The sequence below is a fragment of the Pteropus alecto genome, unplaced genomic scaffold (assembly GCF_000325575.1).
Source record: "Pteropus alecto unplaced genomic scaffold, ASM32557v1 scaffold146, whole genome shotgun sequence".
NCBI lineage: Eukaryota > Metazoa > Chordata > Mammalia > Chiroptera > Pteropodidae > Pteropus > Pteropus alecto.
The window spans coordinates 17,015,084-17,041,898 of NW_006442107.1; the positions used below are offsets into that span (position 1 = coordinate 17,015,084).

Here is a 26,815-nt window from a genome sequence, read left to right on the forward strand (position 1 = left end):
TATAAATAGAAATAGTTTGAACTAACTATTAAAATTAGTTTCTATCAGTTGAATATGGTATATGTCTTTCATATTGAATGATTGTAACTAAGATGTTTAAGAAGTAATTCACATATTAGATCAGTGGCTTTTATGTTTAGCAGTATCATTGGTAAAGCGTACAGAAGTTTAGTTTATTGTACTTGAGTGTGTATACATACACATATATTTGTACTTATACAAATTTATAACTATATCACTTATCTAGCCTTAATTTTATAGTGTGTAATATGATTTAATTGTTTGCTTAGATTGTTATTTATATAGTATTAGCATCTGCATTTGAATATGAGATTTTTCAGCGTTTTATTTGCACCAGATAGCTGATTGATTTTTTAAAAATACCTTTTCAAACTAGATTAGCTCTAAGTACCAAAATTTTACTTTACATCAGAGTGTACTGTTTGCTTCTTAGGCTGTTTTATCATTTGCATTATCTCCCGCCAGCTATCAAGTTTAGTTAACTTAAAATATAGAAATCAAAATACTTTTTGTTAATCTGAAATATAGCTCATAGATATAGCTATCCATGAATATCTATAAATTTTGCAAGAAAAAAGGATGGATTTTACGTAATAAATACCTTGGTTGCTCTTATTTATTGAGTTTACTTTCTTCTTTTCTTACTCTGTACTGGGTTCCTATGGAGACAGCCAGGGGAAGGGTAAACTGTGGTAGTAGAGGATGTTTTGTAAGTTTTTTGGCGCTATACTTTTCTGTGTTAGCGCATGTTTTTCAGTAAATGTCTTAGAGAAAACAGAATTTCCTAAAATTAGTTCTCATAGTTGAAAGAATTACTGATCTATAAGTTTGCAGCTGTTCTTTGGAAATTCATAATACACATTAGCACATGGAAGGCTGAGAAGTGATTTACTGCAAATAAACTGTTTGGCTTTGTTTACTGTAATTCCTCAAACTAGTTTGACCACCAGAATTCTCTCTTTGAATAAGAGAGCAGGATTAGCTTGCAGAATTTTCCCATGAAACACAATTTAAGTAACTCTGCTTTATAATGATATCTTAGCTAGCTAACTTTCAGTTAAGATCATGGTCTTAATTTTCATTTTTAAATATATTCTATTTCTAATTTTCTACTCTGCCTTGGGAGATTATTTTTGCATTTTTTGATATTTTAATATCCTTTATTGCCTAAGACGTGCTACCCATTTACTACAAACTTTTTTCCCCTTATTTTAGAGCTGAATCCATTTATGAAGAAATGAAGCAGAAATATGGAACTCAGGGTTGCTATTTACTTAAAATTAATTCTCGAACATCTAATCGAGCATCAGATGAACAGATACCAGATCCTTGGAGTCAGTATCTCCAGAAAAATAGTATTCAAAACCAGGTATATGTAAAAAACAATGAAGCAAATCACAGAAGCTATAATTCAGTTTTATGGCATAATGGTATCACTGTAGAATTTTTTATGTCTTGGTTTACCATGGGAGCTCTTGAATCAGTGGTTCAGAAATTCTTTTTAACTAATAATAATCTCTTATGTGTACTCATTTCCGGAATATAATATCTGTGTTAATTGATCTTTTTCTTAAAAAATGAAAAGTGAATTATACATTAAGAATTGATTGTCTAGACATGTAGAGAATGGAATTTTTGACTTGTACATTTAATTCATTATGAATGCTTACAGTCAGTTCTTTATTATCCACATGCTCTGGGGTTGCCTTCCTTCATTTTCAACATGCTGTTCTTATGGCCACCTTTTGGAGCTCATACTTTTTAGGTGGGTGGGCTTTTTTCTCTAACTTTACTCTGATTTCCTTTTTTTCTGAATTTGCAGGAAGTGTTGGTTTTTCCTAATCTCCTTTCTTAACCTAGAGTTCTAGACTAATGTTAACTGTTATCTGTTGGCTGAAGCATAAGTGGGTGTATGGTTTCACACTATCAAACTTATATGCCACTTGGTAGTACTCAAATGACAAGTTTCTATGATTAGTTCAGATAATCAAGAGTTGACTGTTTTTTGTTTAGAAGCAGGATTTCTTAAGTAAATGGAAAATATATTTTGTATAATTAAACTATATACTTTTTATGTGATTTTAAAAAAATATCAATTTTAAATTTTATGTAACTTTTCTGATATAACTATGATTTAATCATCTGTTTATTTGCCTTATTTTTCTTATATATGTAATTTTTGATCCAGATATAGTGCTATACTGATACTTTACTCACTTAAATATTGAGATGATTGCTGACCTTCTTTAAGATAATGCTGGGAAATTGAGAAAAAAATAACCAGTTGAATGTGAAGGGGCTGTATTTTTTGAAATGGTTTTTTCAGGGCCACACTCAGGATAGGAACAGTATCGAAATATTCAGTAGAGCCAAGCATCTAAGGTTGGGAAAGGCAACATAAGTCAGATTGTTCAGTTTGAGAACTTTTAACAGATAACCAGAGATATCAGCAGTTCTGTAGCTTAGAACTCTAGAAGTCCAGAATTGGAGGATAGTTTAAAGGTTATAAAATCTAACCTTGTTCTAATGCTTTAATTTCCTTTAAACCTACGAATGCTGTCATCTAGTGACAGTACACACTATCTTCTCAGGTGACCCTTCCCATGTCTGAACAGTTTGAAGTTCAACCAAAATTTTCTCCTTTTGCTTGTACTCAATCCTACAAGAACCATATCAGTTTTCTGTTAAGATAACTTTCAAAATATAGGGAGATGACTCTTATGTCCCATTTTATGTGTTTCAGGCTAAATATACCCAGTTTTTAAAAATCTTTTTTAAATGATAGTTTCAGAATGGTGGTTTCAGACTGTTTCTTGTCTAGAGCACTTTCCTCTTCCTAAGTTCTAGTTTATATATTTCCCTCAAAGTGTGGCACTCACAATAATACCTAATATTTAGTGGTCTCCTGGAGTAGTCTGGGTATTTTTAGTTTGTTTTCTTTGTTGACTGAGGAACCGGCACCTTTGTATAAAATAAATATTTTGATATATTCAGAATGCACTTCAACCTAGTTAACACCAGGTTCATGACCAGGAGATTTCATACTATTTACCCCTGGCTTGACTCTAGTAGTTTCACTCTCTTGTCATTATTCTTTATGTAGACACATATAGAGGAATTCGTATAGACATATACTTACCACATGTAAACAGGTAAACTGAGATAGAGATAACTGTAATTCAGAATAATTAGGATACTAGATCGAATGTGACAGGGAATTTAAGAATATAGTATGTGTAGACTAGAGTGCTAGGAAAAGATAACATGAGAAAAGTTAAGAATTTGGAGGATTGGAAGAAAAGAGTCTTGTGGTAGCAAATAAATGAGACAATTAGCAGAGCAATCGTAGTTATTAATGGATTTAGTGGTATCAAACATGATTAACTATAACTGCTAATGCTTTTTATTTTGTTTTGATAGGAATCATATGAAGATGGCCCTTGTACTATAACTTCAAATAAGAATTTTGACAGTAACTTGCTTTCATTGGATGGATTCGATAACGAAGTCAAAGGTCTTGATATACTTTCTCTAAGTTTCTCTTTTGATTGAAAATATGCACTGTTGTCAAAGCATGCTAATCTTTATAGATAAAAGATGGGGGAAATTTTTATAAAAAAGGATAATAGGCAAGTTAGCTTTTCAATTCTGAAGATTTTTTTGAATTGAGGTTTTTTTGACATTTAAAATTTGTTTTATATATCAGATTTATTTTAGAAAATTTTGTAGAAAGCAGAAGATATGTACAGCATGAACTATTTCTAAAATTCACATGATTTTAAGAATCTTATTTTTGTATTTTAAATTTTAGTTTTGATGGTAGCTTTAACTTTTTTTGTTGTAATTTTTTTATTGCTTAGTTGTGCTATTTGAAAGTAGTTCTATATATTATTTAAAAATTATATTTTTCTTCATTTATTTAAATGAATTTAGAATTTCTGTTATGTTTAACAAGTATTAATCCAAGTCCTGTAATTTAAAGGGGAAAAGATTAATGTTACTGTATCTTAGACTTCTAAGAAATATAGAAAAATGATTCCAACATCCTTTTTTTTTTCTTTAGCAATATGGTAGTAATATTACAATTTTCTGTTGCATTCCGAGAGTAAAAGATAGATCTGTTTTTCAGTAGATGGCCTACCAAATAACTTTAGAGCTCACCCACTTCAATTGGACCCATCCAGTGACACTTCTAACAGCATTGATGGCCCAGATCATGTGAAATCTACTTCATCATTACACGAAACAAAGAAAGCAAATATTGGAATTATTCATGGTGCATGTTTAACCCTTACTGATCATGATAGAATTCGACAGTTTATACAAGAGTTCACGTTTCGGGGCCTTTTGCCACATATAGAGAAAACAATTCGGCAATTAAATGATCAGGTAATATTTTATTTTTTGGATTAGTATTTCTAAAATTTTAGTAAGTAGTGAACTTGAGAGTATAGTAGTATAAGTTGTTTAAAAATATTTAAAGTATTTGAAGTTCTTTTTTTTATAGATAGACCAATATCAGGATTTACTAACATTACCGTCAGTAATGAATTCTGTTAAATCTTATTCATTTCACTAGGGATTTTGCCATCATTGGACAATTTTCTTTAAATCAGTGTTGTTAAAATGAACATTTTCTCACTCTTCAAGCTTTTTACTTATTTATAATATTTTCTTCTGTGTGTAAAATAAAAATATTAAATTCTCATATTCGTCCATATATTTTATCTTTTCTCTTAGCTAATATCAAGAAAAGGTTTGAGTCGATCTCTATTTTCTGCAACTAAAAAATGGTTTAGTGGCAGTAAAGTTCCAGAAAAGAGCATAAATGAGCTGAAAAATACATCTGGATTACTGTGAGTGAAATATTATTGTTTTTGTTTTTTCTGTCTTTAACTCTGACTAGTGTCCTCCAAAAAAATGACTGTTTCTTCACTTTCTGAGTTTAATATTGGTCAAAACTCAGGTAGATAAGAACAGTGATGAAGGTAAATTTTATTAATCGAAAAAACTTTTAAGTAATTGGATATCTAAAAATTAAGATAACTGGGAAAAGTTACTTTACTGTGGATCTGTTTCCTTATTTGTAAAGAAATGGAATTAAAGTAGGTATTCATTATAACTTTATTGAATTATTGAGGTCTTGTGATTCTAAGGCATAGCCTATATTTAGAAAATTTTTAATATAAAATCCTGTTTTAAGGGAAAATGAAATTAACCCATTTTGGATTTTAATTTTTTTCCTGGTTGTATATAAAAGTGGAATTAACCATTTATTTCATAATTTGACCATGGAGAAAGTGCTTGCCTGTGTTAAGTTCTCATTATAGAGCTATAAATTATATAAATGTAGATATGACCATCTGTTTCCAGATATCTTTGAGACTTGACATTCTCTCCTTGGAGGTAGAATTCTTATAAAACAAGATTAGTTTTTCTCATGTTCTGGACAGTTGAGCAGCTGTTAACACATTTTTATAATGTTTAATGGTTTAGGGGTCATAAGTTATAAATTACTTTCTTAACTTATTTTGTATTTATAGATATCCACCAGAAGCACCAGAGCTTCAAATCAGGAAAATGGCTGACTTATGTTTTTTGGTGCAGCATTATGATCTGGCTTACAGTTGCTATCATACTGCAAAGAAGGATTTTCTTAATGATCAAGCAATGCTATATGCAGCTGGTGCCTTGGTTGGTATTCTGTAGTATTATAATTTCTTATTTTTGCTATCATAAATAATGATTTCTCTTTATGAAATGGCAAACAAAATATGTAGGGATAAAGAGCATACAATGCTTTATAATTTTTGAAATAATTTATTCTGAATTGATGGATTTTCCACAAAATGGTCCATTTAAACATGGTAATTAATACATGAGGAGTGATTTTTTAGTTTTGATTAGTACCTTAACCTTAATTTCAGTTATATTCAAAGTATAGTTTTTTTTTTAGAAAATGCTGTTAGACTTCTTGAAAAAAGTCTTTAAATTGCTTGAAATGTTTTTTTCTGATGTAGGACTATATACTGGTTAAGACCATGTACTTTGGTGTAAGACAGACTGTAATGGAAATTATTGAATGTCTCTAAGCCTCACTTTTCTTGTCCGAACATGTGAATCCTAATGGCATAGGATTAGATGAGGTATAAGGTTAGCACACTGCCTTGTACACAATAAGCTGTCAGTAATCATTGGCTGCTAGTTTTTATAAATATATATAAATCTAGGGGTTTCAGAAAGAATTTTTTATACTTGTTACCTTATAGTATAACCTTATAGTATTTTTGAAAAGTTGTCATAAATAAATGTATTATCTGCTTTCCCTGCTTAATAAAAGAGTAAAACTATCACTGATATTTTCTCCTTAATCTTCTTAAAAATATGTAAACTTGTAAACAAAAGTGTGAAGAACAAAAATGTGTAAGAACTCTAAATAATACTTCATTGGGTAATTATGTAGACACTTGTTTAATTGCCTCATTTTGCATTTTTTTCAATCCTATGTATGTGTAAAACTAAAACCGATAACTTAAAAATGTAAAGCTAAAATAGCTGTTCAAGTGTTTGAAAAATTATATGACTTGTTCTTGTCTAGATGTTCTTTGGTCTTTTATTATAGTCATCTAGTATAAGCTAATGTGATCTCACAATACCTTGTGTTATTTCAATAATACCTTCTAACATAGGTATAAATATAAAATTATTAAATTTTACATAATATACCTGCAAAGTGAATGTTTGTATATAGGTAAAATTTTATAATAAAAGTATGGCGAAAAATTTAATGATTTTTATGGTGCTTAAGCTATTTTATTTTCATCTATAGTATGATAAATACTACATTTCAACCATTTAGGTGACGATATTAGTAGCAGTTATATGAGAAAGTAGTTTAGCATTGGCAAATAAGGGCATATCTGCTATAACATGTATGTACTTGAAAATCTTTGTAGTCTGTAAAAGTTGCCCTAAAAATAATAGGGCTTAGAGAAAAGTAGAGTTGGAACAGCCCTTTTAAAACCTGTGTATCTTTGTAACCACAGCACGTACACGTGCGCATAGAGAGAGAGAGAGAGACACACACACACACACACACACACACACTACCTTGGGAGGTAACCTATATAATCTAATTAGGCTGAGGTCACCCCATCAGGGCTAGAGGTTACCTTAGGGAATAAAAAACCCCTCAAAACCAATATGTAAATCTTGGCTGAGAGTAGGAATGGGGAGGAGGAACTCCTACTCTGGAGCATGGAAGGAAGTTCAGCCTGCCTTGAGCCAAGAGTTGTGCAGGGCTGGCACTATACTTCTCTGTAGAGAGAGCCCGTGAGCACCAAAGTGTAGGCATTTTTCATCTGTATTTTCTTAAAATACAGATGAAAAAAGTTTTGCCTGAGCAACAGCTTGAGCTCAAGGCTTTATCCTTTGCTGTTGAAGGTTATAATTTTGTATTTGCTATTTTCGATCTGCTGCCTAAGAAACATTGTTTATGTATGAATATAAATTTTATTTGTACGATACTACTCCCTATTTACCATTAACATATTAGCTAATCGATAAGGTCATAATGTGTTGTAGTAGAACAGACTGTACTGCCTGCCTTTTTTAGATAAAGATTATAGGAAATATTTGGTTATGGTAACTAGAAAGTTCAAATGTATACATCATGGCAAAAAGCAATAATAGGAATTCTTGAGGAAATATAGATTTTTTATAGTTTAATTTGTCATAACTAAGTGATGGTTGAGGTGATTGTGCCATTTCTTGATGAATATATTTCTTTATAAAATATATTAATCCACTATTAGAGAATATAAGAAATGATTTAATGGTTGATTATTGAAGATTGTGCAGTAACTTGGGTTGATCATTCTGAATGTTTTTACTGTATTTGTAAAAATGATGTCAATTTTGTTTAAATGTATATTGACAATATTTCTTATAGAAATAAAATGGAAAATAACTTAGAATTTGGGACATTTTTTCTACAGGATTTTTTCTTAGTACACTTATTTATATATACAAGTTAATATATAGTTCATATATGGTAAATGTATTTTTATATAGTATTGTATACAATATATTTAATATATATTTGACATTTTTTAACAATATAGAACTGTGTGTACATTGTGTGTGTTAAAATATAAATTGGTTAAGAAAACATGTTTCAGAGCTGTAGAATATTTCATCACATGGATATGACATATTTCCATTAGGTTTATTCATTAAATTTTGGAGCAGACACTGCTGGCTGCTGGGAATACAGAGATATTCTGAAACAAATATGGTTCATATTGTCTTGGAACTCATATTCTGTCAGGTTAAAGGCTTTCATCATGTCCTAGTTTTTAGATAATTATTTCTATATATTTGTTTAAAAAAATGTTGCAGAGAAATACATTTATTCATTCTAAAAGTTTTTTCCTCTGAATTTCTGAAGATTCCATTTATTTCTAGTTAATTTTTTATTAAAACTTGGTCTATATGAGAGCATAAGCGTGAACATAGTAGGACATTTTACCAAGAAAGCCAAAACTTATAATTTAATTTCTAAATCTTTTAGCACCATTGTATATTGTTTGAATTATTAGCTAAAGTCATAGATACTGACAATAGAATGAGTTTTGAAAATGAAATAAAATACCTAGAAAATTGACAGTAATATAGGTCTGAGGAATGGTTTTTGTGCCTTCTGTAGGATGCAGGATATAAACGAGAATGTGAAAATTCTCGTATAGGGCAAGCTGTTGTGAGCTCTGTTTTCATATTTTGATGCCAGCAGTTGGAAAGAGATGTATTTTATTTTGTCTCTCTCTGTGGTCCTATCATTGATCTGTTTTCTACTTACTGAGGAATAGAGAAGAACAGGGAGGGAGTAGTAGCAGAAATCTTAAGCTTGGCTCGCTTGGTAGTTGTATATATACTAACTCAGAGTGTTTACTACTAGGTCTTCTTGAAAAGCTCATTTAAATACTAAATGACAGACTTTGAAATTTGACTAGAGAATTTAAAAACTGAAAGCATATAAATATATTTTTCAAGTCTGCATTAGGCTATGAAATTTATACATGTACATGTATTAAAAACAAATTTTATTCCAATTTTTAGGCTTCCTGAATGCTAAACTACAAGAGTATTTCCTCTTTTGAAATAGTATAAATAATGTCTTTTCCTTTAGGAAATGGCAGCAGTATCAGCTTTTCTTCAGCCAGGAGCACCTAGGCCATACCCTGCACATTACATGGATACAGCAATCCAGACATACAGGGATATCTGCAAGTAGGTGACTAGAATATTTGTGTTTTATCCACTTAGAGGTAAATTTGGCATTTATATTGTTATTGGATATAAATGTGTTTTTGTTTTTTTTTACATTGACCTTAACTCCTAAATCAAATAATAAAACACGTGTTTTATTACATTCTTTCCTATTTTGTTTGGATTTGTGGTTAGGAATTTGTTATATGTAATGTTGAGGTTACATGTTATATTGAGGGTGATTTGTACTGTGTTAACATCTGACCTTAACCACTGTTTAGCCAGGTATTAGCTATTTTGAGCATTCCTTGTTAAATGCGCATAACACAAACAATTAAATAATCATCCAGGGAAGAAAATGAGACCTTTTTTTTTACACACAGTGAGTTCTATTGGAACTCTATAGAAGTTAGAACTCATTACCTGTAATGAGACTATGAATGATCCAGAAGTAGTCAGAGGAAGTTTCATGGGATGTTTGAGGAATAGGCCTTGAAAGAAAGGTGTTTGGGGTTTGAGAGCCATGAAGACATTTCAGAAATTGTGATTGGCAGGAATAATGTTTCGATGCATTATTACTAAAGAAAGGGAATAATAGAACCCTGGCTTGGTTAGGGTGATTGTGAAATGCATTGGGTGGTCAGTTTGGAAAGATGGTTTGAGCCTTAATCAATGTGGGGAGCCTTAACTCTCATTATTATTGTTTTTAAGCTGTGGTTAAGAGTCATGTAGCAGTAAATGGGGAGTTATTGAATATTTGAGTAGAGCCTTGACATAATAAAAGTGATTTTTCAGAAATATTAATCTGACTTTTCTATGTATCATGGGTAGGTTGGAGGATGGGTTGCAATTGTCTTTTATAATGTTTAAGTATAAGTAGTAGTAGTCATAGTGATATGTTTCCAACACAACACTAATTATAATAATTAACATTTATTGAGGGCTCAGCATTTGCCAATATGCCAAAGTAATTTACATGCTCATTTACTCTTAAGCCTGTGAAATGGTGGGCACTATTATTCTTATTTTACAGACGAGGAGACTGAAACTTAGAGTTTAACTTGTCCAAGGGCATGCAGCTAGTAAATGGTAGAGCCTGTATCAAATCCTACCTATTATGTCTTATGTAATCTGAGAATATATTTGGAGATTCTGGCAGGTGATACAGTCTCCTGTGAAAGGGGAACCATTGAAGAGTCTGAAAAGGAGAGATTCAAAAGGTAGAGGATCTAGGAGAGAGATATCAGGGAAGCCAGAGAAGTAAAATAGTTTTAAGAAGTTGGAACATTCTTTCTGGACAAGATTTTTCTTGTCTGCATGAAACACAGAGCTTTTGGAGAGACGCACATGGAATAATGCAAAAAAAAAAAAAAAAAAAACAGCTTTTGGAGGGACCAAAATGGAAAAAAGAAAAAAAAAAAAAAAAAAAAAAGGGATAATGTCTAGTAACCTGGATAGCCAAAAAAGCCTTGGCAATTCAGTGTAGTCCTTTTGTCCACAGCAGAGGATATGCTTTTTCTAAATACACTTAACTGTCATGCATTTTACTTTATAATCTTCATTCTAAGTTACCATAATTGGTAAGATTTATCATCAATTTAATGGATATTTTAGGATAATTAGAAATACTACATTAATTATACATATCAATTTTAAGCAGCTCGTGTCTCAGAAATATTAAAATGTAAATAAATTTTCTTAAAATATAGAAAATACAATATTACTTTTGCAAATGCCCTCTTCTTCGAATGCCAAGCTCCACTTTTTTACTGATGAGATTCTATTTATCTTTAAAATATTTTCTTAAATTTCTTTTCTTTTATGAAACTATCTCTTCCCTCCTTTGTCTCCCCAGATCATAATAAAAATCAATCATAACCTGTTTATTAACTTTTTATATCAGTTTCATCTTTTAGATAGGGATTTTCATAGAAATATTTGGGTCCTCAGCATTTCCATTGGCTGACACAGATGATTTTTTAAAATGTTGCTTAAATTAACAACAAATTAATAAAGTCCTGGACTTGGTAGGTTTGTGCCTTAATTACTGACCACCTGGGGTAATAGGTGAAGAATCAAACATAAATAAATAAAACAATGGTGTTAAGATTTAAGGAAATTTATAGTTTACTTAAGGAAACTCTTTAAGGACTGAGCATATTTGTGCATGTTTGAGTAGGAGTTAGTCTTTTATCTTCATTAAATCATTCTTAGATATTCATAAATACTAACCCTCTAAGAAAAACCATGATTTTATAGGAAGTATGTGGCAGATCTGTAATTCTTTTTGTAATTTTTAAAAGTGGTAAATTGTAACTTAAAAATATCTCTGTTTAGAATTACCTTCAAGTTAGTATTTTTTGGTTGTAATTTTAAGGTCAAGTGGCAGTTTGATAAAAGAGTTAGAAAGCAAAAAGAAAAATGTTGCTGCTGTTTCCCAACAAAAGGGTTCACTCTTATAATTTTACAGTAAGAGATTGTTTTCATTTAATTTTCTTATTTTTAAGAATGAATAAAAATAAGTATTAGATTACTGATGGTAGCAATCCCCCAAGAAAAATCAACCTATTGTGTTCTCGCAAAGAATTTTTACTTAGGAATTAGGTAACATTGGTCCCATGCTCTCTCTAATTGGAACTTCTCAATGGTAATACAAGAAAGAAAATGCTTAAATATTCCTAAAAATAGCCAGTGGAATGAAACACAGATAACCAGAGTTTGCAATGAGGAAGGAGAAAGAAATACAAGTAAAATGTTTATATTCTTTTCTATTCAGAGTTTTATTTAAATAGCTGCTGGTTCAGAGATACTCGTTAGGTTCTAGCATTTTGCATACAGAAAATGTGATTTTGCATTGTATCCTTACTACAAAATAATATGTTAAAAAGTTTTGATGGGTAATGAGAATTTTTAGGGTTTTTTTTTTAACCTTTTTGGTAAGTAGAAAACAAGGACATAGATTTCTTTTTTCTCAGAAATTAGACTTGGAAACTTTTATTGAACTATGATGTATTAAGATATTATTGTGGTGCTAATTACATTTTTCATCTTTTTTTTTTTTTTTAAAGGAATATGGTATTGGCTGAAAGATGTGTATTGCTTAGTGCTGAAATCTTAAAAAGCCAAAGCAAATATTCAGAGGCTGCAGCTCTCCTAATACGGTTGACCAGTGAGGTACTGAAACTGTGTAGTATTTAATCACTATTATTTCATAATTTTTAAAAAGTGTTTCTTTTTTCTTGAGAGGGTGTGCAAAACATAGAATTCAAGGGGAATCTTTCTTTGGGAATTTATAACATGACTACTTTAGTTATTGAATTAATTTTAAATGCAATATTTTATAAACTGATTTTACTTAGAGTTTAAGTCCACATTATTATTAACCATAAACATGTATTGTACATCTTCTATGAATTAGCTTCTGACCTATGCATAACAATATTTAAAGTAACATGAGCGTGCATCATTCCTAATAGAAAATTGATGCTTAAAAAGAGTAATCACTCAGGATTTTTAAATCTTATTTCACTAGTATGAACTTAAAAAAAAATCATCTTAATTATTATAATATAGATATTATGATTATTTCGAAGGGAGAAAAAGGAATCCATTTATAGTTGCTGTTTAAGGTTTATGACTCATTAAGTTGCTTTGACTCCAGGCTTCGAAAGAATGGTAGTAATTCTTTTATAAGTATGGTTAAAGATACATTTTTTTGGATGAATGCTTAAGAACAAAAGAATAAAATCAAACACCTTTGTTTTGCCCTTTAAATGTTAATGTACACTACAGGTTTAGTCCTTGGACTTTTTACTCTACATGTTTTTTGGGTGATCTGTTTACATGATTTTCTCAAATCTGTGTCCAGCTCTGACTCTTTGAGCTTTAGATTTGTATAGCCAACTGCCTTTTAGACTTACCTACTTGGGTGTTTCCAGTGCACCTTTAAGTTGACATTTCAGTAACTAGATTCATAAACTTTCTTACCTTATAGATTATGATCTTAAATTATGTCACAATTAGCTAGCTCCTTATTTGCTCCAGGCAGAAATTGCTTTAGATGCTCCTATATTTTCTTGTCAGTAACATAATTTGGCGGGGTGTTGGTCCGGGTGGTTTATGTCTTAAACATGTTTTCTCTTTATATCTCCAAATATTATACTTGTCTCTCTCTTTTTCTTTAATCCCTCTTCCTACTGTTTTGGTTCATGTGCTTAATGTCCTTTTCCTGGACTGTGTGAGGCCCTTTTTCTTCATCTAATTCACTAGTCTTGGTATCGTTCATATTCTTCAGATAGTTGTTAGCAATACGACAGGTTTTCCTAAGTGTCTCTGTCCTGCCCTCTCATATAATGCTTTAAGACCTGACTTATTATATTATATTGGAAGTTATATTTAAGCTGTTAGCTTTCAAGGTTAGGGGACTGTGTTGCCTTTTATATTTTTATCCCTAGTGCCTAACACTGGGCTTGGCACATGGTATATGATTTACAAATGTTTCTTGCACTGAACCATTAAATATTCTAAAAAGATTTCTGTAAGATACAACTAATGAGGTTAAGAGATGATATTAAAAATGTTTAATAATTGATATTGCATGAACACTTACCAATACGAACAGTTGCCGGACATAAACTATTTGGTAGAGCTGAATATAGGCTCTTGAGTGTGTTGATGTTCTGCATTATAATAAATAATCTTAACTTGAGTTTGAATATGTTGCTCTGTTTTTCTACCTAGGGTTTATCAGTGAATGTTAAAGGAATTCATGGCCTAGAGCGTGAATAAAATTTCTTTAGAGCAAATTCTTCTATCTGTATTGTAACCTTGTTATTTTGTCATTGTTCTCTTTTCCTTTCCAACTCTTTGTTTTCACCTTTTTCAAACCTGGATATTTTATTTTGTCATGAAAGTCTAGGAAATTTATCCTTGTCATTTACTGCTTTGGGGTGATGTGTGGAGGGAAGCGGTGATATGTTTCCCCAGAAATTGTGATTCTCAGTGGCCTTTCTGCTATATCTTTCAGATATTTCTTTGAGCTAACTTGAAAATAAAGACTGCTAGGTATACTATATATATTTATGTTAAATTTGGACTAATTTGCACTTATCGTATATGGATAGTGAACTGAGTTACACACTCTTGATATTCATGAATTGTATTTCTTAGATTTTTGCTGATACCATTATAGCAAAAGACAGCTGTGAGGCTTGAGTGAAAAGAGTTGTGCTTTGACTTTATTTTCTGGACTGCAAATTTATGGGCAAGTGAATCTTATACTTATTTTATTATGCCCTGGCATTCTCAGCATGGAAGAGCAAACCATGATAAATGATAAAACATGCCACATTCACCAGCATGTAGGATAGTATATCTGAATTTGGTGCTTAAGACATGATGCTTTTCCTCTACTTGTGTTTGTGTTTCTGTGTTGAATGTTTAGTCTGTGCTTATAGCCCTTTTTCTTTGTTACTGCATTTTAGTACAATAAATCTGCTTCTCAGGGATAGTAATAACAATTTTGAAAAGTTTCTCCAGCTTAGGACGGACTGTTCCTGTGGTAAATTGATCAGCTTTATAGCATCTTTTCTGTTAACCTTACAGTTATGCAAAGAAAAAAATCTTAGAGCCATCCTTGAGATTTGATTCAGTTAAGTTTGTGCAGCTGGTGCCTTTATCAATTGTGTTTTTATGGAAGGGTTTATTGAAGCCTTAGCTTAGACTGTTTTTTCTCTCTATATTTATCCTCATATTTTACGCTTTTGTTAAAATTTTCTCTTGGTTGTGGGCAAAGTTAATAGGCTAGAGTTCCTGTTAAAGTGGTATCACATGTTATTTTCTTAGTTCCTTATGGCATCTACCTGTATATGTGTATATATGTTCATATCAGAGATATGAACTGCCAGTAAAATAAAATTTTATTCTTCACCTCATTCTGAGTCTCTGCTTTCTAGATAAAACTATCACTGTGAAATTCTTTCATTTTTCTTCCATCAACCCTGATGGCAGTTATTCTTTTCGGGGCTATTTTTTTGTTGCAAAACAATGTTTTTTCCTACTTTAGATGTGACTATAAGAGACAGGGACTAACAAAGAACAAAACTGCAGTGAGATAAAAATGTAGGGTATTCAGATCTGCAAATTGATTCTTTCTGCAAATTGACAGCTTTACTGTATGCAAGAATAAATTTTGCTTCAGCTAAATTAATATATGCCATGGACTTCCAGGTCTTCTGAATTGGTCAGCCCTTGAGTGTTAAATTTGAGAATGTTGAGGATTTACTGTGCTGGTTCTTAACTAGATTGTATATTAGAATCATTTACATACCATCAAAGATATGTAGGGCATATTTCTTATCTTGATCAGAATGTCCAGGGTGGCTGCCCATCCAAGTCTTACAATTTCATGAAGTGTCATTGGCAATTAAATACATATATATATATGTATTTATGCTGTGTGTGTGTGTGTGTGTGTGCGCGCGCGCGCGCGCATGGGCATGCTAGGATAAACTTAAAAATTTATAGGAGTTAAAGAAAATGCGAAACTATTGAGAAGCCTAAATAAAATAACAAAATAGAAGAAATAATTAGAGAAAATTACCTGTTCCGTATATTAAAATGTATTATAAGGCTATAGAGATTAAAACTGTTTACATTGATAAGAATAGACAATAATGGAATAAATGAGAATTTAAATACTACATATGATTAGGTGTCATTTAGTGGGAGTATTATGTTATTCAGTGAATGGTATTGTGACATCTAACTAGCAGTTTGGATTCCTTTCCTATTCATTACATGATAATATCATTACAGCTGAATTGAGTTATATTGCGAAAAATACCCCCCACCCCCCAAAAAAAACTGGAAGAAAGTACAGGAGAGCATTTAAAAAAATCTAGGAATAACATCATTTCTTAGCTTGATGCAGTATCTTGAAACCATAAAGGCAAAGGTAGTATGTTTGACTACTAAAGAATGGACCCTTTCATGTCAAAACTGGGAAATACTATTTGCAAATGTATGACAAAGGCCTGATATTAAGTGTACAAAGGGCTCTTAGAAAGCAGATAATCACAAAAATCCATTCACAAAAGAGTATAAACAGGCAATTCAGAGAAAAAGTACAAAGACCTTTAAATGTATGAAAAGATTAACAGCCTTACTATTAAAGAAATATATGATGAGAAACAAAGTGTTGTCTTTATTTTATTAAAGGGGTAAACATTTAAAAAATGACTTTTCACTAAGTAGAGTGGAAAATATACACTATGTTGATGAGAATATATATTGATCCTACTTTTTTTTGTAGCAGTTTGGCTATCTTAGAATTTGAAGTATGTGCATAGCTTTCATTAACTCAGTTCTACTTCCAGAAATTTGTCTAATAAAAATGTTTGTATAATTACTCAAATGTTTTTAGAAAGATGTTTGTCAAAGCATTTTTTGTAGTTACTGAAATGCGAAGCAATGTTAAATCAATCAGTCGGACACTTAGTAAAATATAGTACATTTATATAATGGAATACAATATAGCTTCAAAAGAAATGAGAGATGTAGATGTCTTGGAAAGATGTCTATGATATTAAATTTAAAAAGTTAGATAAAGAATACTCTGTATAATACCACTTATGCATAAAAAAGTATGTGTAGTTTTAACAACCTATGTGTTTAACATATAAGCCTATATATGATATATGAGAGAAATGACACACTAACACCAAGTGAGTAATAATAGTTACCCCTGTCAAATCTGATGAGGGATGGGATGGGAAAGATGTTCACTTTTTTCCTTCAAACATTTATTCTTTAAGAAAAAAAGAGTCTGTTAATTTTTTTAAAAAGAAAGTGTATTCCTAAATCAGAAATAAGCTCTCTAGCTTCTTTTAGAGAAATAATTCTATTCTGATGCAAATCCTTGGTTAAGAACTGCTTGTTAATTGTATATTCCTGATTTTTGCACTTACTAGCTTTTGGATTTTATTTACTAGAAAAATTATCTGATTATTTAGTTTTTGAGGGGGTTGAAACAGATATCTACCATTTACTGAATGGTTTTAGAGTGTTTCCTCAGGTTTGTTTCAGCTCTAATATAATTTTATGATTGTTAAAGAGATAGTTATAATGATCTATGAACACTTTTTGCTGTAATTATAATTTGTTGAAATTATTGCATTTAAAGTCAATGTTTTCTGTTTTCAACTTTCCTTGGGGAAAATAATGGCAGCAGAACACATGGAAGGGCATGGTAAGTTCAGCTTGAGAATAGCTGAAAACCTAGAGAAAGTTTGATGAAAATGTTGTTGATACTTGATCAGCAACCTTCAGTACTTTCTCAGTTATTTTTAAAGTAATGATGACTCTTTCAGTTGAAAAAGTTGTCCTAATAGGTGAGGATATGAATGCATTATGTATTTTTCATAGACACTATTGTAAGATTCAGTTGAAGTGGAAACTAATTCAAGTTGTACCATTTACTAATGTACTAAGAGCAGGTGATAATCTTTGAAGGGGAAGCCTTCTGAACTTGTTAATAAAACATATTTTGGCCTTCTTGAATTATAGCAAAAATTGAGAATTCATTTTTAATACAGTAAAAATTGATAGAGGATAAAGTAGTAGATTAGATTATTCCTTAATCTACACACATTCTGTTTTTCCTTTTTTCTTCGATGGATAGAAATATGCTCTTGGATGGATGGAAATATGGACATCTAATTTCCAGAAGAAATTTGATTGATGTGAATCTATTTTTTTCTTTGCTCTGTTTTCCGGTTTACCTTTAATTAGTATACGTGTATTAAATTCCCAGTTTATATACTTTTTTGCCATTTGAAAAAGGATTACATTTCTCCAGAGACTTTTTACGTGGTGCATATAATAACTAGACATTTAGCTTTATGAAAAGCAAAAAAAAGTATTTCATGGTGGAGAAGTTTTTGAAGGATTTTTTAAAAATGTGTACTTATTGGAAGAATCATCAAGATTAGATTACCCCTTGATCTCTGCCCTCAGATACTTTTAAGTTAAACATCGAATATGCTATATATTATTTTAAGAAAATTAATTTGTTTCACCAATTATCTTTTTACTTTTAACTTTGTGAAACTAATCTTTTCTTTTAAACATTCAATAGGATTCTGATCTTCGAAGTGCACTTCTTTTGGAACAGGCGGCACATTGCTTCATAAACATGAAGAGTCCCATGGTTAGAAAATACGCGTTTCATATGATCCTGGCAGGCCATCGCTTTAGTAAAGCAGGGCAGGTGAGTTCATTTTCTTTAAAAAGAAAATTATTTATTTATTTTAATTTTTATTAGAATTTATTTTATAAATTCTAATTTGTTGTTTGTTAATTTTTTATGATTTAATATTAATCTTAAAAATGGATAGAAGTTTTGTTTCAAGGTAATGTGTTATATTGGTAAGGATATGAATTTGGATTTAGATAAATCTGGGTTTAAGTCTTGATCTTTTGTTCACTACTTAACTTTGGTAAACTTCTCTGAGCCTCATTAAAAAAAAATTTTTTTTTGAAATAAAATTTGGAATTTTGTCTCAATTTTTGTAATGTTAAACCAAACCATATATATGAAGGGCCAAATATTCTTAACAAGGATTGAACTCTCCCTACCTCGGCTCTGGTCTTCTCTTGTTTCTCAGAGTACTTTGTAATGGCATTTACTAAATATTAAATGAGTAGAAATCTTCTGTCTCTTGTCCCTGGAAGCAGTTGAGTTGGAGGGACTTTATTAATTTAGAGAGACATCTCCATCCCCAGTTGTCCCTTTAAGCATTAGTTGGACGGAGCTTTGCTGGAGGCATAGACTGATAACGGTAGTGAGATGGTGGTTTGTTATAAATAGATAGAAGTGTGGATTCAGTAATCATCTCTCTATTTCAGGGAATCTACGGGTTGCTGAGCATATACCCATAAAATCAACATGCTCTTGTCTCTTAAGGAGCTTTCTATCTAGTAGGGGAATATGAGGATTTTTTTTTATGTGTTACTATGAATTTTTATGAACTTACTTAAATTTTTCAAAGTTTGTGTTAACCAAAACATGCCAGTGGTTTTAATTGTATGTTACTTTAAAGGTACAAAGAAATGAAGGTGTTCAAAAATTATTCTCAGCATAATACCTTGTAGGTCCATCCATGGTATTACAAATGGTAAGATTTCATGAAATAAGTCAGAGAAAGACGAATTTCATGTGATTTCACTTGACTATGGAATCCAAAAAACAAAATAAACAAACAAGCAAAACAGAAACAGACTCATAAATACAGAGAATAAACTGATGGTTGCCAGATGGGACAGAGGTTGGGGGGCTGTGTGAAAAAAGTGAAGGGATTAAGAAGTACAACTTGACAGTTACAGAATAGACATGGGGATTTAAAGTACAGCATAGGGAATATAGCCAGTAATATTGTAATAACTATGTATGGTATCAGGTGGGTACTAGACTTATCAGGAGTATTACTTTGTAAATTATATAAATGTCTAATGACTATGCTGCACATCTGAAACTAATATAATATTGAATGTCAACTGTAATTGAAAAAAATTTTAAAAATTACTCTCAACTTCTTGTGAAAATACCATGATTTTTAAGAATCAACATTTGAAGATTGAGTTCCTCCCTATATTTTTAGTAACTGGCAAGTTAGAAAATACGTGAACTAGCAATATGTTAAATATAAAACTAAAAATGGTTATAAAATTAAATGTTTTATTATAATAATTGATACACTCCATGAATTAGAAGTTCTCAGGCTCGAAAGTGCAAAATAATTAAAAACCGTAACTGTCATTTTTAATGGCCTTTCTTCCATAGTAAATACAAGTGCATCTGAGATATGTTATTCCATTGTTTATCTTTGCATAAAGTGTTCTATTCCAAAATTTACAAAACATATTAAACATATAGTTTCCTTTGCTTAGAAGGAAAATTATATACCCCATTAAGAATGGTCTCTTATCACTTATTTTAAAAAAGTCATCCTTTTTCTACATCTTTTGCGAATGGTTTCATTTGTGAGAATGATGATGTCATTGGAACTGGAAACAGCTGCTTTTGTATTTACCTTCTGAAATTACAGGGCATATTGCTTCTAGCAAATGCACAGAAAATTAAAAATGCTACACTTGTAAAAAAAAAAAAAGGCTACACTTGTGGTAGGATGAGATACATTTGTTATCTGGCCTAGTAATCATTTCTAATTGTAGTTATGCATGGAGTTAATAATTCCAACGTAGTTAGTTGGTTTTGCTATTTCGTGACCACTCTTTTATATACCCCAAACCCAGAAAGTTCCATTCTCGGACAATGTGTAGAAACCTGAAAGTATGACTTGGAATGCAGATCTACTGGAAAAGCAAATATATGTGTTACTAAAATTGGTCAAGAACAGTATCTTCCTTGGAAGACAGGGTACATAGAGCACACACACTTGAGGCCAAGTTGTTTCTTAGGAGCACCAGATTTTCATGACATTTCCATTATAAACAGGTGTGTATGTTGGCTAGCATGAGTGAGGACGACAGAGTAATGCCATTTCTCTCAGTCCTCTCTGAGAGTTCATGCTAAATTGCTTATCTTGTCCCCCGAAATTTTTTATAGTTTAATTATTTTTTCATTAAGAATATCAGCAAGTAAAAGGCATTTAAAAAGTAGAACTGGTATTATAAAGATTAAAATCAGTAAAAATAAAATTTAAGAAAGTACTAGGAAGGGTGTATGTGTTTGTGTTCAGAATGTCCTGGACAGTCTTTCTTATTTTAAAAGGTAGACTTTAAATTTTGTTACTTTTTAAATCTCATTAGATGCTTTCCACAAAATCCTTAAAAATGCACTTGAACTGAACACTTAGACATATTCAATTATTTTTCTGTATCTCTCAGATTTTAAGACTCAGTATCTGTCTTCCTTTACTAAATGCAAAATGGAGATTAGTGTTGTTTTTTTCAAGAAACATCACTTAAAAATTATTTTGAAACAGTCTCAAACTTAAAGAAAAGTTACAAATACAGTTCAGGAACTTTTGTTTACCTGAGCTATTTGAGAATTAAGTTGTCTACCTGGTGCCTTATTACCCCCAACTACATTAAGACATTTTTCCTATCTCGTAGAAACAAGAACTTTTCTCCTGTATAACCAATAATACAACAATCAAAATCAAGAACTTAGTTCCAAGACAGTACTACTATCTAATCCTCAGACCCCATTTGGGTTTTGATAGTTGCCCCATAAATGTCCTCATAGCAGAAAGATCCTGTTCAGAAAGATCCTTTGACGTTTGAAGATTACAGGCCAATTATTTTGTAGAGTGTTGCTCAGTGTAGGATTCTGTGATGTTTTCTCATGATGAGATTCAAATTGGGTATCTGTGTAGGAATATCATAAAAGAGAGACTGTGTTCTGCTTATGGTGTGTTGTCAAGGGGCACATGATTTTGATTTACTTTCATTTTCTCTTTATCAAGAAAATGTTTCTTTTATTAAAAAAACACAATTCTGTCTATACATGGTACAAAATTTGTACTCTACCCTGGGGAGGGGAATGGGTATAAGAGAACATTCTAAAGCAAAAGGTTTAGTGGAGAAAGGCCTCCTTGTTGGCATCAAATCCCATTTTTAGGGTGGAAGTTGAGTTCACTGGGTAGCAGTGATAATGTGATTAGCATGAAATATCTACTCATGAGTGTGGCAGGATGCAGCAGTTGGCAAAAGAAAAACCAAACTATCACTACCAAACAAACAAACCACTAGTTTAAAAATGCACATTGGTATATAAATATATATATACATGAATACACCATATACTCACACATGCAGTTTTAGCGCACACAGGATATTTCCATTCTGCCCAATGCAGTGGTGTAGAAAGAGAGATGACCATAACAAAATTGAGACTTCATAAGGTAGCCCTCACTTACAGGCTAAAAACCAAGCCTCTAACTAATCTACAACTCCATATGCTACTACTGCTTTGGAAATTCCCAGATGGCTTTTCATGAAGTAATTATTATTCCTGACATTTTAGACTTCCTGCTGTTGGACAAAGCAGCTGCTTGCCTGCTTCAGGATTTCTTGGTTTTAGTAATAATTGCAGAGAGGTATTCCTAAGTGTCAATTTCATTTTCCTTATCATTCCAGTCTTGGAAGAACCAGTTACCAGTTACTTGATTGTGTGTGTATTTAGTTTTTTCGTCTAAGAGAAATTTGGATAGTAATACTTTGTTTTGTTTATTTTCTTACAGAAAAAACATGCTTTACGCTGCTATTGTCAAGCCATGCAAGTTTATAAAGGAAAAGGCTGGTCTCTCGCAGAAGATCACATTAACTTCACTATTGGGCGCCAGTCCTATACTCTTAGGCAACTGGACAATGCTGTGTCAGCTTTTAGGCATATTTTAATCAATGAAAGTAAACAATCTGCAGCTCAACAAGGGTCCTTCCTTAGAGAATATCTTTATGTTTACAAGGTGAATACTTATTTTCAAGAGTAAACGATGACATATTTAAGTCATTTTCAACAAAAGGCATATTCAGTGCTATCTAGTAGGAGTCTAATAAAATGGTTTTAGTAGAATATATATAATTATCTGTCATAATAAAGTGTGGCAGGCTAGGCTTTTTGGTCAGAGAGCTGAGTTGCGTTTCCCTTCCACAGTTATTTAAAAGAGATTTTAACTGTTCCGGTAAAGATTTGATTTGTAGCTGTTCTTGGAATCTTAAAAAAAAAGAAAGAAAGATGCCACAGGCTTTCTGGCCTATTCACTGTGTTGGTTTGTTTGCTTGTGTGTGTGTGTGTGTGTTTTTTTTTTTGAGTCATAATTGATTTTACAATAGATTATGTCCTCTTACCATTCTTTGGAAAAGTATGTTCGAAAGATGAGGTATAGATCTGTGGCAAATTATTATAGTGTAACCCAGAAAAATTAAAGGAAGGAAAAATATTTCCCTGAGACAGATGGATAGGAAATATAAAGCATTGTTTTATGGGAAAATTGGAAGTTGTAATTTTTTTTGTCAAGGCCTATGAATAGTGAAGATTGTATTTATGCCATGCAGAAAATAATTACCCTTTTATACTTGATTAATTTGAAATTACAGGGTTAGAATTTTGGTAGATAGGATGCTGTAATGAGTCACAGGAAGTAAAATGCACACCAAAATCATGTTTGGAAGTTTAACGTCCAAAGAAAGCTAACTAACTAAATAACCTTAGGAATATTCTTGTGGGCCAGAATAAGTGATATCTAAAGTTCTTCCTAGTTGTAAATTTTATGACTGATGCGTTAAATAAAACTAATATTTCTTTATCTTAATATTTTTGCTTAACATGTTTTTAATACCTTATGTATTAAAAAATGAGGAAGCAAATATGAAGAAAATGGAGTTTTCTCTAATTCTTTTTTTTCTTTTGTATTTCTTCTAGAATGTAAGTCAGTTATCACCAGATGGTCCATTACCTCAGCTTCCGTTACCATATATTAACAGTTCAGCCACACGGGTTTTCTTTGGCCACGACAGACGACCTGCAGATGGTTAGTAAAGTTTTTTTTTTTTTTTTTTGGTCTTGTTACCTAGTGACTTTTTTTTTTAAGTTAGTTTTCTTTCTCAATCTAAAAAATTATGTGTACTTGTTAAAGAATATTTGAAAATAAATAATTCTGTACCATATCGCCTGTCTTCCTACCACCTGAAGTTAACCACAACTTCAGTATTTTACCTTTCAGTCTTAAAAAACAATAGCAGCAAACTAGCTGTAATTGTAATGGCTTTTCTCATATAATATAAAGAATGCTCGTATTATTATATAATCTTTATAAATATTTTTAATGGCTTTAAGATATTCCTTTCAGTACATGCATATAAAGTATTTTAACGTTTGCTTGTTATATAGACTATTTCCATCTTTTTGCTTATATAAAATCATGTTGTAATAGACATCTTTGTGTGTAAAACTTGTTTTCTTAACTTTTTATTATTGAAGTTTTCAAATAAATACACACAAGTAGAGAGCAATTACCAGTATTCTGCTGTTCTTGTTATAAGGCTTTTTAAAATATAGGACTTTTCCTCAGGGATTGAGCCTTAGAATGGCAGTACTGGGCCAAAAATATAAATCTGTTAAGGCTCTTGATGCATGTTAAAGTAAACTATGTAATTATAAGTATTTTTATATTTGAGCTTAATATGTTTCTTCTTGAGATCTAATTTAGTATTTTATTTAAAAAGTATTTATCAGGATTTTTATATCAGCATTGTTTTTAATAGCAAAATATGAAATAATAGCAGAGTATGTATTGACAGATTTTGGTATATTAATATAATGGAGTCATGCTATAGGACATAAGTGAACTAATTCTACATGTTTCAACATGGAAAATACCCACCATATAACGTTGAGTGAAAAAAGTTATAGAATGATAGATCAGATATAATTTCATTTATGTATTTCAAACATACAGAGCAATTCTATGCATTGTTTATATATACACTCACATATGGTAAAGTTAAAAAAAAAAAAAGGATAAGAATGCTATACTTCAATGTTGGAGTAGCTCCGGGAAGTAAGAGATGAAGAATCAGGGAGGATTCCACAGATGAAGACATCAATTCTATCTATAATATTTATTTTATAGAAAATATTTGGGATTATATGACAAAAGTTGACTTTTGTTAAAATTTGATATACAATAAAGCATTATTCTCCATACTTTATTCATATGTTTGAAGTATTTCCTATACAATTATTTGTGGAAGACTAGGGAAAATGTATCCTTTCAGCGTCAGGAGGAAAAGACGATGAGTATTATAAGCAAAGTTCCAGTTAGGCTAAAGTTAATAAGAGGATATTTTTCTCTCAGATAATTGGAAATAGGTAAGTGTTGAGCGTGTATAATTCTTTGGATGACTTAGACTTTTATTTAAAATACGTTTCATTTGAGGGTCAGTATTAAAGAACATGTGCATTTAATTTTACGCCCCCCCTCCCCTCTTTAGGTGAAAAGCAAGCAGCTACTCATATAAGTCTTGATCAAGAATATGATTTTGAATCGTCTCAGCAGTGGGAAGAACTTGAGGAAGAAGTTGTGGCCTTGGTTAACAAAGGAGTAATTCCATCCAATTTCCATCCCACACAATACTGTTTGAACAGTTATTCAGATAACTCGAGATTTCCTCTTGCAGTGGTAGAAGGTGATATACTTGAATTTTTATACATTTTTTTGTTTATTTTACTTACAGCAGATTCAAGATAATTTTCTGCATGCCAAAAATCACTGGAAGCTTGGGGTACAAAAATAAATTAAGAACTCATAATTTAATGAGCTGCATTTATAGAACCAAGCAGTGGTGGCTCTAATACAGATAGATGCAATATGCAGTTGGTAATCGGAACAGAGAATGCCAGCCATTCTTAGTACAGAGAAATTGGGGAAATCTTCTAGAGAAGGTAGTTTTGAAACTGAATCTTGACTAAATGGATATTTACAAGTTGGTTAAGGAGAGTCTAGGCAGAAATTCAGAGCTATGAAAGCAAGGTCTGTTCATAAAATTGAAGCATAGGGTGTAGTATAGGGGTTTATTGACGTTATTCATTTAGGCATTTTTTTTATAGAACCAATAACAGTGGAAGTGGCTTTTAGAAACCCTTTGAAGGTTCCACTTTTGTTGACTGATTTGTCATTGCTCTGGAAGTTTCAACCTAAAGATTTCAGTGGAAAGGATAATGAAGAAGTTAAAGAACTAGTAAGTTATTAAAAGGTATTTGTAATAAGCATGTTTTCGTAATAGCCTAACAGTTGCTATAATAATATTTCAACTTCTCTGTTCAGTGAGCTATACTTACTCTTTCTTAAGCTATGTTCCCTAGTTATAAAAACTATGTTATATGCTTATTGTTGAAAATTGAGAATACAGAAGAATATAAGGAATAAAAGTAAAACTATCTTCTCAGTATTTAGAAATAACCACTTTAGCACTTTGCTGTATTTCCAGTCATTTCCCTTTGTATTTTTTGCTCATATATGGGATTGTCTTATATTGTATATGGTGTTTTTTCCATTCTTTGTTGATTTAAATGCGTATTTTGGTTATTAAAATATCTTAATATTTTGTTTTGCATAATATTCTATCATATGGATGATTTATAAGCTGTTTTGTCTCATTGGTAGTTATGGAAGTTTTCATTTGTTTACTGTCATATTCATTGGTGAATATTTGGGTGCATAGTTTTTTATCCTGATTATTTCTGTAGAAAAGATTCCTAGGGCTAAATATTTTAATACTTTATTGGTTTCTCAAAAGATCATACCAGCGAGCTTCTCACCAGTAACACATGGGGTCAGGTATCTCATCTTTGCGACATTCGGCATTCTTATTTATTAAAAAATCTTTGATTTGATAGTTTAAAAAAGTACCATCTTACTATTTTATTTTTTATCTCATTGATTTCTAGTGAAGTTGAAGTTCCTATATTTGTATCTCTGTTTGTTAATTTTCTGTTCATACT

At 31.2% G+C, this 26,815-nt stretch overlaps 1 protein-coding gene across 3 annotated transcripts in view; it reads left to right on the forward strand.

Annotated features, from left to right (window-relative positions):
* Positions 1-26,815, forward strand: part of TRAPPC8 (trafficking protein particle complex 8) — an 80,894-nt gene that overhangs the window by 19,600 nt on the left and 34,479 nt on the right. For 2 of the 3 annotated variants that reach the window (XM_006920001.3, XM_006919999.3), the window contains exons 5-16: positions 1,237-1,390; positions 3,442-3,535; positions 4,151-4,410; positions 4,762-4,877; positions 5,565-5,715; positions 9,209-9,309; positions 12,357-12,462; positions 18,425-18,556; positions 22,554-22,778; positions 23,735-23,843; positions 25,306-25,500; positions 25,922-26,052. In XM_006920001.3, coding sequence (XP_006920063.1) covers positions 1,237-1,390; positions 3,442-3,535; positions 4,151-4,410; positions 4,762-4,877; positions 5,565-5,715; positions 9,209-9,309; positions 12,357-12,462; positions 18,425-18,556; positions 22,554-22,778; positions 23,735-23,843; positions 25,306-25,500; positions 25,922-26,052 — 1,774 coding nt within the window. The remainder of the gene's footprint in view (positions 1-1,236; positions 1,391-3,441; positions 3,536-4,150; positions 4,411-4,761; positions 4,878-5,564; positions 5,716-9,208; positions 9,310-12,356; positions 12,463-18,424; positions 18,557-22,553; positions 22,779-23,734; positions 23,844-25,305; positions 25,501-25,921; positions 26,053-26,815) is intronic. The other variant, XM_006920000.3, reaches the window with a different exon arrangement.